We start from the raw sequence: 12,630 nt of genomic DNA on the forward strand, positions 1-12,630 counted from the left end.
TTACAGGAGCAGCCATAGAGCTTCAAAGAGGTCACAGGTGTGGAAATTGGAGGACTCTTAATGGAGGCTGAGATAAAAAGGGATTCTCTGAAGCCTTGGATGTGCGTTTTCTGATCTGAAGAGCGGTGAGTAATGCAATTGCTCCGAGGTACCCCTGGCTTTGCCTGGGAGCGTGCTAACAAGCAATCAAAATGTTTGCCCACAGCCAAACTGTTCTTTCCCTTTCCAGTCTTTAGAATAATAAAAGCATTACACACAAACCCCACTGTTACTGCAACATATGGGTGAAGTTCCAGGCTATTGTGTTGAGAATTCTCAGTCTCGATTCCAGCAGTAATTATAACTCGTTCCTCTCCCGCTTGCTGTATGGTGAACACCACAGGAAATGATGCAGAGTTCTCTGTGCGTGTGTTAACTTAGGCTGAGCGCAGGCACAAAGTCTATCTAATCTCTTTATTTTCTTCTTCTCCTGTCAAAACTTCGACATATAACACTGTGCAATTGGAAGCTGCTAGCATTTGACTTCAGTGCTTTGTCCATGTTTGGTTCTGTTAGAATGTGGTTCCACTGCTTTGCGGATACTTTGCTTCTTTTCTGTTTATAATGCAATCTGACATTTGTTTTCCTCTTTTTCTTGAGGCTGATTTTGTTCAAATTAGAGATTTCCTTGCAACACATGTTTCCTCATTTTTCTAGTCTGCAGTTTTTGAGGCCTCAGCAGTTGAGGCTACAAGGTCCTGCCCTTGTCTATACTTGACAGAAAAGGCAGAGTGAATACCATTTAAAAAGTCAGCATTTGCTGCCAGCTAGCTGTGGTAACCCTGATATCTCCTGTTTGAACAGAAGGGGTCCAGCAATCATAACTGAACATAAACGTTTTTCATGCTGCCTTTGTATGCAGGGTGTGAGAAAGTCCAAGGCTTTTTATTTGTGCTGTATATTACAGCATATAATTGCATCCATCTTTTGATCTGTGGTATGAATTAGCTCCATTGAAAGCATGTTTTCTATTTTTAAATCGGTCATCTTGAACTGAGCTCTTGAAACATTCTGCCTTTTGGTTTTGTTTTTGTGTCGATGTTCCATATTGTGCTGGGCTTTGTATAATTGTTGACACGTTGGCTCCGAGTTCTTTCTCTGCACAGCTTTGCTCTGTTTTATGTGACTCTCTTGATGTTTTATGTTAGGCCCAGTCCGTAAGCTATCTCACCTCGCATTCTGGGCACTCCTGACAGTGCTGTGCCATTACCCAGTGTTAAGAAGGCAGAGCTGAGCTCCAGGTTGCTTACTGACTGAGCAGAGTGTGCAGTGTGGGCTGAGCTGGGCCCGGGGCTCCTACCAGGGGCACCAGGGCTGGGTGGTAAAGCACCTCGCAGCTCACATCGTGGGTGGGATGGAATGACCCCTGCAGGAGCTCGTTCCTCTCTATTGATTGGATGCCGAGTCTGAATTCCGACCTTGAGTGCATGAAGTGCAAACCTGAATAAATCAGTAGTAAACAAGAGGTTACCTATCAACGTTGGCAGATCTGAAACATGACAGAAATTTCAAGCATTGCTTTCATGCCCCGTCCGTCAGACGGTCCTTCTTGATTTAAGAGCGCTGCTTTGTCCTCCCCCCAGGTTGTAACAAGTGGCAGAGCGCAGTTAGTAAAGATCTGTGTGTGCCTTATTCTTCCTCTGCAGTGGTTCTGCTCGGGGTGTGGACTTGCTGCTTTTTTTAATCAGCTCATGTTGATTCTTATCGTCTGTTTGTATAATAGTTGAGGGTTGATGTAATCATCGTGAGATGTATTTCATTAAGGGATGTGTGTATGTGTGTGTACTGAGGTGTTTGCATAATTCATGAAGTCAAGTATGTTCACATCCCCCTTTGTTAGCACAGGAGAGCAGGCGGTGAGCACATACCTCTTTGTATCAGCAGGGCATTGGGAAGGTGCACCGTACTTATATGGTATGGATAGAAGCTGATAGTTAAAAAAAACCACAAGCTCCACCATTTATTTTTTCAGGGTGGGCGTAGAAGAAAGAAAGTAAAGAAAAACACACACTTCTGCTAGGGTTCTAGGATAGTTTATTTTTTCATTCAGCCATTAGTTTATTCGTTCAGGAGTTGTACACTGGAAAAAAGTGCATCCATTAGACAGTGAGGGCTTTATTTATGAGGGTGGTGGTGTTTCAAGGGGGAGGCTGTCAAGTCCCAAAAGAGCCTTTCATGGTGTATTCTCAGCATGCTTCTGAGGCCGCTGCTCTGCTCATCAGGAGGAGAGGCAGAAATGTGGGCTTTACAGAGCAACTGTGTGTTTCACTGGTCCCTGTGCTCACTGACGTTTATTTACATATTGGGAGAGTAAATGGGTAGAACAGATGGCAACCAGACATTTGGTGGTTCTGTTCCCGTATGCTCCTCAGGGGTCTTGCATTCAGTTTTTGCAAAAAGCTTGTCCTATAGTGAGGAGAAAAGAAACAGGAGCCTGTTCGCAGCTATGAAGCGCTTGTTGGGATTTTGCTGCAGTGACAGATTCGAGCATTTGGTAGATTGTGAAACAATTATAAAATTTGCCTTACAAGTCCAACTCCTTAAAGTACATCCATCGATGTGCCTCTGAACGTCTCTTATATTATTATTCCTTTTTTACACCGTTAGAGTGGATGCATTTAGATCTGGAGGCAGAGAGCTATTCCCTCTGCAAACTGAGTTTGAAAAGCGTGGGTCTCTTTCAATGGCTCTCACATACATTTTGACCTCTTCTGAAGGTATTGTAACTCATTCATGCTTGTGTAAAAATGCAATATCTGAACGTTTTTGTAGGATTTTTCAGGTTGTTCAGTATATGCTTCTCCACAATGTACAGGTATAAAATGGAAGATATCCTTCTACAGCAAGTCAGATCTATTTTCCTTTCTTTGTACACCCAGGGATGTCAATGCAGGTCTGTTTCCAGGATGCTAGGCAGCTTGCATTTGTGGTTGGTTGGATTTTGTTCCAATGTGTGTGTGTTGCTTGTTTTAGAGAAGTGATAATTAAAACACTTCTCTTGGGCAAAACCATAATATAGAATACATATTTTGCAAATATATTAAAAGGGGAGATACAAGTTAGGTTTTGAATGTGTGAAGTTTCTTAACCTGAATATTACTGCTTGTTGTAAAGCGTCCAGGTGTTACTCAGTGAGGGAGGGGGAAAGCAAATGAAAACCAAAGAGCTTGACCTTCTGTGCAGCATGCCAAATCAGCAGCTCCCATAGTTTGTGACACAACGAATTCCAGTGACTTATTGGTAAACATGTGAAGCTGCCTAGCATTTGTAGGAGAACCTGTCAAATAATGGAAATACCAGACCTCCTTTATCTTCACCTACCGTGCAGAATCTCCTAATATGAGATAGTTTGTAAGGCAGAACTTGATCCTTTATGAAGAGAGCAACTGTGATTGCAGCAAGTCTTTGCTAATGCCCTTTATAAAAGATGAAAGTCGGGTGCCATGTTCTCCTGTGCAAGGAAGCTTACCATAGTGAATGGTAGCACTCAAAGTGAAAACAGTGATGTCGAGAAAGAAACGCTGTCATTAACAAAAAAGGTTATTCATTAACAAAAAATAAAGCAGAGACTTGCTGGTTATTTGTAGGTCGTACTGCTGAGATGCTGTATTAGGATTAATTTAAATGAAGATAATTGCCAAACTAGTAGATTTTTGGCAGCGTGTTCTGCAGCCCATGGGAAATGTAGAAAATGTTTTTGAAGTGAGGGATTTTAGTCAGAGTGCCTCGACAGCCTGCGTGCTTAACGAAGCTGATACGCCTCACTACTGTGTGACTGCATTTCTGTGATATGTGCAGCACTTCCCTTAATTACTTTGTACGGCGCTTTGGAATCCTTTGAGATCAAAATTAAATACGAGCCTGTTATTAAATAGAACCAAGCTTCCTTGTTGTTTTTTATATGGGATATTGCTGCTTTTAGGAAGTGTGTTTCTAAACTGAGCCCACCATCACACTGCAATTACCGAGTAAATCACATCCTACGTAGTCTTTGATTTTTTTTCCTGATAAAATAACATAGTTTAAATATCTTTTCCAGTGATTTGTAGCCAGATGCAAAGTCAGCTAAAAAGATTTCTTCAGGAAGCTTTCTTTTCTACATCATTATGCAACTGGAAGTAGTGATCGTAAATGCAGCAGATTTCCATGGCAGTCTTGAAATCCGTGGGTACTGTTTCCCAGTTCCTCCTGCTAGGGGCTGATGATGGCAATTTTCATGCTCACATTCTCTACGACCTGGAGCCAAGTCATCAAATGCTGATCCATATGTGGTCATTTGTATTTCTGAGGGTTTCCTTTTTCTTTCTTCCTTGGCAGACTGACGTTTTGGTATTGAGCTGCGATCTGATCACAGATGTCGATTTATATAAAGTTGTGGATCTGTTTCGGACACACGATGCTACTCTCTCCATGTTGATGAAGAAAGCTCATGAACCCACAGAATTGGCCCCAGGACAGAAAGGGAAAAAAAAACCCGGTATGTAGATAAGAGTATATAGAGTAATAATAATGAGAGCACTATCTTTTGGTACATATTATATATCTATGATATGTATATTAATCAATCAGAAAGTGAAAGGAATAAAAAGGTAAGATACCTTGTTTTTCCTCAGATTCCCTGGTGGGGGTGTGACTTATTTTTTTTCCAGCTCAGAATTAAGTATTACAGTGGTGTAATCGTGCAGGCCGAGGTCCAAAGCTCACAAGAGCTAAGGGAAAAGCTCCAGGTGACTTCAGTGAGTTTTGGACCAAACCGTAAATTTTTGCTACATATGAGCATTAAAAGCATTTCTTCAAGAGCACTCTACATCAGTCAGATTGTAGCTGGGAATTTTACCATTGACTGCAGGGACCAGTGTTAAATGGACAGCAAATACTTCTAGAAATTCTCCACTCTCGTCGTATGTAGCGAATTATTCTGAGATCACATCCAGGAGCCTTTCACAAGGCAAAACTCCCACTGATTTCAAGGATTTGGTTAGATCATTATCTGGTCCCTCTTACCATAATATCTCATGTAATCTGTAATGTATCTATTCTCACAACAGTGCTGTAAGGCAGGGCAGGGTTATTATCCCTGTTTTACTTATGTGCTAAAAGTACTAAATACCATATGGTTGTTTCCATACCGTACCTCTCATTTTCTTTTAATGATATCTGCTAAATTGCTGAAGCTTGATTACTGCCAGGTTAGTGGGCCCTAGTCTGTGATTAAAGCTCAGAGGCATTACGGTAATACAAATAAGAAAGCACAGCTTCAAACTGTTTGAGAGGAGTGAAACGCAAGCCAGCAGTTGGACTACGTGTGTGTCTGAAAGTGGAGGAAATGTGTTTTTAAAAGAAAGCTGCTTGGACAAAGATTTTCTGGAGCAAAATACAAGGATAACAAGGCTGAGAGCATTTTGGACTTGGACTCTTAGGCGGCTCTAAACGCCCTTGTCTTTTAAAGGCAGTCATAGTGAGAATGGCACATAAAACACTGTCGAGAGAATTACTAAATTGTGAAGCTGAGTGGTCAGAAGATATAAATGTATGGATCTATGGTTAAACATCATTAGCCCAGGAAGCTCAACTGAGCATGCAGGGCAGGGGTGATGAGGTATATGAGGATAAACAAGATCCTCTGAAGACTTAGCAAGTATAAACACACTGAGTCGCACATGCTTTCTTAATTTACTTATTTTTGCATGTCTGTGTGTTTGACTTTGCAGCAGTACTCCTCCTGCATTACTGTTAAATGTTGTGTATGATTTCTCAGGTCTTGTAAAAGGCTGAACTTGAAAACACTGAAATTCCATCATGTGGAAGCATTTTAACACCCACAGTGTTTATCTGTGGGAGCTAGATGTAAAGGTCTCCCACTCACAGCTACTCGAGCTGTCATGGATAACACTAGTAAGTTGTTTTCTCTGTGTGTGAACTGCCTCAGATGAGACACAGACCCTACTAGGCCTTTTCCAGTCTTTTTCTAGCAGCAGGGGAGTGGTGAGACTGGAGAATTTTGGTTTCTTCTCTAGTCTCTGGATAGGGATGGTATATTTTAGGGAGTACAGAACCCTCCTGCCTTTCATTCTATTTGATTGAGTGAATCCTATTGCTGTCACTATTGTCCTAACTTATCCCTGTCTTTCCATGCTGGCTTCTTGCCACTGCCTACCTCCCCTGCTTATCCTAGTCAGTCTCTTTGCTTAGTCTTGCCTTTCAGGATCCCTGTCAAGAGTCCAGCTTCTCTTTCTCATATCTTACTCTCATCTCCTTTCACCAATAGTCCCATCCCCTTAGTTCTCTTCTGACTTCTCCCATCAGCATCCTTCATTTATCTGTGGTCCGTTGTTCTTTCCCAGTTCCTGTCTCCACTAGTGCTCAGGAACTGCTTTCTCCTCCTTCCAGCCTAACTTGTAGAATCCCTTTTTCTATGCTTTTCTTTCCCCTCCCCCTTGTGAGCTTTTTACATTATTTTTTTATATCAAAAAAATAGGTTGCAAAACCACAGCAGATCAAGCGTGGCTGTGGAGCCTCCTGTGGCTTGTATGCCCTGTTTGTGCACCTCTTGGTGGTACAGAAGACTTCAGGTGGCACCTGATATTTGATCAGGTCTAGGAACTGAGCCTTCAAAACAGCTTTTCCTTAAGAATAAAGTATATGGAATTTTTTTGCAAAAAAAAATAGAGGACTTGAAAATGTGTGAAAGTGCATGTTTTTCAAAGATATACTGTGGAGTGAGATGGTAGAAGGTACGCTCCTGAGACACAAATCAGCAGCACTTAGGAATGTCGTATTTCCTCCTGAGGAGCTGGAATACCAGAGCTTCTCAAGACAATTGCCACCCAACTGTTTAAGCTTAGGTTAACCACTCTTTTATTTTTAATTTAACATTAGAAGCAGTTTTCACTGAAGCTGTTTTCACTGAAGCTTTCCTGCTCTGCAGGCAGGCACCTGATGTTAGAAGTTTCATTCCAAACAATGAGCATTTAAGAAAGCTCATCGGCAGCTGAAGGCTGGATATTTGTGTGGAAGTGGAAGGCAGTCTTTCATAGGATGTGGCACTATTAGCTTCTTCTCTGATTCATGGCACATACACGGTTCTGTGTACCTGTACTGTACTGTACTGTGAAGTGTTATTATTGGGAAATAAGCCACTAAATATATTTCTGACTTTATTTATTGTTTCTTTTCCTACAAATTCATTAAACTTTTGAGAAGGAACCATGTCTCAGAACCTGATGCAGAGTCCTTACTTGTAGGATATTATTAAACGTGGAAGATGTGTGATAAAGGAACAGTTTTTAAAGTATCAGGAATCACAGTATTAATCAGTCATAAATTGATACTGATAGTTCACTGCAGTGCTTGATGTAATTCAGGTGCACGTTACAGGAAGAAGTTTGTTGGCTTCTGCACACTAAGAGGATCATCTGTTGATTATAATTGTCTCATTGGCTTTCAGAATTGATTAATAAGAGGCATAGAAAAAAAAAAGAATGTTAGGGAAGGGTGCTAACCCAAATAAACAAAATGTGTCAGGAGCTCTTGCACCTGGAACGGGGCCATGTGCTTAAAGGTGATGTGCAAGGGTTTGTGGGGTGGGGGAAAAAGAGGGTGAACTTTCCTGTGTATCAAGGAAGGCAGAAGAGATGGGGTTGGTGACTCTCCTGCTTGTTTTTCTTGTCTTGAAAGCAGCAGGCATGTCGTCACTGGTATTCTCTGTGTTTGCCAGAAGACCTCTTGGTGGTCTTGCAGGCTGCGTCGTGTGAATCCTCTTCCCTTAATTGAAAGGGTGGAGATTCTGAATCTTTAACAAAGGTGTATTTTTCCCAAATCTCAATTAATTATGTGATTAAAAAGCGCTTTAGAAAACCAGACTGAAAACTTTCTGCTCTTTACTGAATTACTTCATTTCTATTCTCTTGTGATATTGTGATTTCATTAGGTCATTAAAACCCTCAAAATTGATGGGATCTAATTTTTAGTGTAATTAACAAATTGCAATACTGTGTCAAATCCTTATTTAACTACCAGGAAGAGGCAAAACACATCCTGTGTTCTTTTTTTTTTAATACTTTAAACCATGTTTTTAGTTAACGTCAGTGCAGGTTTAACATTTTTCTCATTCTTCCCTCCCAGGGATTCAGTAAGCTAGTTATGTGTTCATTCTTCCCTTTGTCTTTCCTTACTGAGCACTGCCAGTGTGAAGGGCTCTTCTATCTCTAGCTAATAGATCTTAGCAATAAACGTTGTCTTTTCTAAATTACAAGTGTTGCTAAACACTTGTTGTAGCAGTGCTACCCTTGCTCTCTAACTTCATTGCTCTCCTTAAAATGAGGATGGCTTTGAAGGCTTATTTCTGATGTTCTGCATCAAATGAGTTTTATCCTTGATGGCACTTGATTTGCCAGTGTTGCGTGTTCAGGCCTACTTTTGAACTTCTTTGCTATGTGATTGAGTTCTGAGAAGAGGGCTTGCTTGATCACTTGGATCAAAGGCTGCCCGTAGGACAGCTTCCAACATCTGTGTTGATTTGACTTCATTTTGATAGCGGTTATTACTATGGTAACTCTGAAGGAGAAAATAAGAAAACAAGGGACAGGGTTGAACTGGTGAAAATGGAGTTAAAAATGCAGTTTGGGCCAGGTGGGGATAAGCTCCACCACTGTTATTCAGAAGCTGTAGAAAACCATTCGAAAATAAGTCACAGTCGATGTGCTGTCAGTGGTTGCAGCTGACGGGAATTGCCCTGGCAGTGCAGGTAACAATTCAGTAGTCTCTTGCGTGGCCGTTTTATAAACAGAAGACCTTCTTGGAAACACAAGTTTCACAACCTACCTTTATATCTGTGTGTGTGGTTTCAGATAAATACAGACAGAAATAGAAATCTTAAGTTGCGGATCAGTTGCAAACATCTTACCTGAAATCATAATCCTCTCCAGACTACTGAATTCTAATGTGGTTTGATTTAAGATGAGGAGGAAGAAGTTGGATTTTGAAGAGCTCTCTGATTCCTGTGGACTTGTTGTGTAAATTCAGGTAGCATTTCAAAGACAGAAAGAGAAGGAAAGCACAGTTTCTTCATAGCTCAATACAGAGTGTTGCATGTCATGACCTGTATTTGGCATCTCCATAAGAAAGATGCAGAAAGGAAAGTGTTTCCAGTGTCAGAATAGATGTATATCAGCTACTCTGTCTGAAAAGAAGTAAAAAAATTAATAAAAATAATAATTTTTTAACATTTATTGTGCATCCACTGATTTTCTGTGTGAGTCTGAAACCTGGTGTTTTATATTTCAAGGGTGGTTGGTGATCCGTTTGTCTGTCCAGCCTACATTAAGACAGGGTTCAATAATGATTGTTTGTTTGTTTATTTTAACTTCAGTGGAGCAGCGGGACTTCATTGGAGTGGATGACACGGGAAAAAGATTGCTCTTCATGGCTAATGAAGCTGACCTAGATGAAGAACTTGTCATTAAAAGATCCATCCTGCAGAAGTAAGCTGTAATAGAAACAGAACTGGGAATGTTCCTACTTCACTCTTAAGGAAAGGTTCAGATGGGAGGAGGAAGACGACCTTTTGGAATAGGGAGTGAACAATACCTTATTACTTGTTACAGCACTACAACCAGTTAATAAGCTTGTCCAGTACCTTTGTTGTGAAAAATTCCAGGGTAAGCATATGGATGAAAAAACAACTGTCCGTGAAATGAATCCAGTGCTGTGACAGAGCTCAGGTGGGATTTAGATTCTGCTATTCAGAAGTGATAGACCAAAATTCAGAGAATCTGAGAAGGGCTCTCAGGATTTCATGAAACTCTTTCTGCATATAAGGCACAAAACTTCAGCTGCATTTCCAGCCCTAAAAAGATTCATTAGAAAATCTGTGTTATGTCCAGCATTAAATTGCACTGAGGATTGGGATAAATTTATTAAAGATGTCAGATTTAGCTGAGGTTCCTGTGCAGTATAATTCATATCCATTATTAGAGAAATGAGGGATGGTTTGTTGCTCTCTATACTCTTCTATACGGCGACTTTAGCTCTCTAAGATGCATGGTGTCTGACATCTTCTGTGGAAAGCTCTGCTGGCTCCTTCAGAGGCCAGCCTTTGTAGTCTGTCCCAGGCTGACAGTCAGGCTTTCACCTCTGAGATTAGACACCTGTGGGGCAGCCATCTAAGAGCTGAAAATTCGTCCATGTGGACCTTGTAAGTCAAGGATACAGACATCTGGGGTCTGCTCCCAGATAATCTCTCCTGTGAAAATGCCTCTGGTGTACGCTGTAGGCCATATGAAATATTTGGGCTTCAACAATTCACTGCTAGGTGTAATCTTTCCTTTAACATCCTGCTACCAGATGCGAGGGGGATGCTATGTGCCCATGGAAAAATGACTCCTCTTCTGCCAAAATTGAAGGATTACCCTTGATGATGGTGGCCAAGAGAGAGCCACGTTAACTGCTGTGATGGAAAGAGTCTGTCCCAGGATTCCTCAGTGTCTCTCTGCTATTTTGTTTTTTCTTGGACATGACAAGGATTGAGCTGCAGGTGTGTGTTCTGTTCATACATGGCACTTATCTGCACAGTGCAGGAAATTCAACACTGTTGCATTCTGTAGTTTTGAATAAACAAACACTCATGGGTCTATTCTGAGCGAGGGAGGAATGTTTTATCTACTTAGGCTTTTCTTTATGGCTTTCTAGCAGTAGCAACCCAGAAATTGCTGTAACACATGTGAGCTTAGCTGACCTCTGATTTTACAGGTTCATCTCAGCAGAGGTTTTTCATTCCTGTTGCCCTATAGCTAAATTAATCAGGCTTTATCCTGCAAGCCAAACTTTGCCTTCAGGAACACCTGTTCTGTTACGTTGTCTTCAGCAGACCTTCTTCGGTGTGGCAGTTTGGGATCTGGTAAATGTAATGTTGATGATAAGTGGATGCGATAAAATCTGTATCTCTGTCTTAGTTAGCTTTGATAGCTGTGCATATGTAAATATAATGCAAAGTGTTAACCATCCTCCAGGTGAAACTCACAGATGATAGTCCAGAAGCACAAGGAGAGAAGATGTGGTAAGTTTAGAAAAAAGTTACATGAAAATAAAATATAGGCACATACTGTGAAAATTCTCAGGCGAAGTATAGAAGTAGCCAAGACCTTGATTTTGTGTTAAGATTCAAAGGATAACATCTCAAACAACCTGGTAGCTTGAAATCATTGGGCCACGACCTACTTGGCAGAGCCTCTGATGTTGCTCCCCTCTGAAACTGCCTGTTGTGGGTGCTGTGCTGTGGGTGCTAGCATGTGCTCTGTTCTACAGCTGCCATCTTGGAGAAGTTCTGAGGGAAGAAAAATACTATATGGATATCCTCAGATATTTTCTGGTGAGGCAATTCCAGGGTAGCAACAACTGTGGGAGCTCTAGGAAGACAAAGTGTTGGCAGATAATGAAGTTTTAACCACCGTGTTGTCTAGACCTGCTCAAGCTCTGGCTTTCTCATGTGAGAAACAAAGGCAATGCTTAAAACTATCTTTGAAGTCTTTTTTTAAACATCATAGTAAAGCAAGGAGAAAAAAAGAGCAAGCCCGATCTCGTTTGTCTTCATGGATCACTTGATGTGACTGACTTTCAGCTACCATGTTGGCCGTTTCTTGATCTCTGGACTTTGTTTTAATGAAATAACAGACGTTGTGGCAAGATGGGAGAATTTCCAGTGCACTCAATTCATTCCTCTGTAAAATACAATAGACATCTTGAGGGTATTGCTTTTGTTTGTTTTGCTTTTAATGGTCTCTTTGAAGGGTTGTGGTGGTCTTGTTACATGAACTCTAGAACTCCGTCAGTGCCTGGTTTGCTTTTCAGATCCTTTTCATTTTGTTTTGTTTTACTCTTCCACCCCTCCTTGCTTTTAAGGAGCAGGGAGAGGAGTGGTGGAAGGACTGGGAAGAGAGAGGATGAGATTTTCTTTAAAGCTAAGACTCTTGTCACTGGTAAAGATCTAGATCCCGTACAGAAGTGGTTCAAAGGACCTTTGGTTTCCCCTTCTCACAGGAGGGAAGTCCTGTTGACAAAACATCCAAAGCTGTAGAACACTAATTTAAATCCTTGAAGAAAAACCTTTTTCCTGACCTTTGCCTTCTTCCTATCATTGGATTTCACGCTCTTCACTTTCCTGCCATAAAAGAGCAGCTGGTGAGGAGGGACAGGGGAAAATACACATTCTCTTGAGTACCTGTTGAGTATTAAATATTTATTTGCTCTTGACTTGGGCATTCTTATAATAATAAAAAGTGTTACAGAAGGAAACAATAGGATTTCTGAGTTCAGGGTGTAATGTGTGGCTCTGTTTCTCAATTCGATTAGAATTTCTTTTCAGGATTTGTTGCTTTGGTTTCGTTTGTTGGGTTTTTTGTTTATTTGTTTGGGTTTTTTTGTGAGTTGTGGATAGCAGCTTTGGTTTTGAGAAATGATTCTTATTGTTATTGCAGAGAAAGGAGGTTTGGTTTTTCTCCTTTGATTGTCAGAGAAAATTTGGCAGAAGCTTTCTGTTCATCATTTACTTATTTATTTCTCCATTCTTACCATCATCTTGATGACAGGTCCTAC

The 12,630-nt window shown here is 40.9% G+C and overlaps 2 protein-coding genes across 2 annotated transcripts in view; one reads left to right on the forward strand and one right to left on the reverse strand.

The window, feature by feature from the left end:
- The window catches only part of AKR1A1 (aldo-keto reductase family 1 member A1), a 357,612-nt gene that overhangs the window by 269,888 nt on the left and 75,094 nt on the right, over nt 1–12,630 (reverse strand). The window lies entirely within an intron of this gene.
- The window catches only part of EIF2B3 (eukaryotic translation initiation factor 2B subunit gamma), a 92,175-nt gene that overhangs the window by 13,602 nt on the left and 65,943 nt on the right, over nt 1–12,630 (forward strand). Inside the window, exons 4-5 of the mRNA XM_048944993.1 lie at nt 4,357–4,516; nt 9,410–9,521. Of these exons, the coding sequence (XP_048800950.1) occupies nt 4,357–4,516; nt 9,410–9,521 (272 nt within the window). The remainder of the gene's footprint in view (nt 1–4,356; nt 4,517–9,409; nt 9,522–12,630) is intronic.

This window comes from Lagopus muta, chromosome 5, assembly GCF_023343835.1.
Source record: "Lagopus muta isolate bLagMut1 chromosome 5, bLagMut1 primary, whole genome shotgun sequence".
Lineage (NCBI taxonomy): Eukaryota > Metazoa > Chordata > Aves > Galliformes > Phasianidae > Lagopus > Lagopus muta.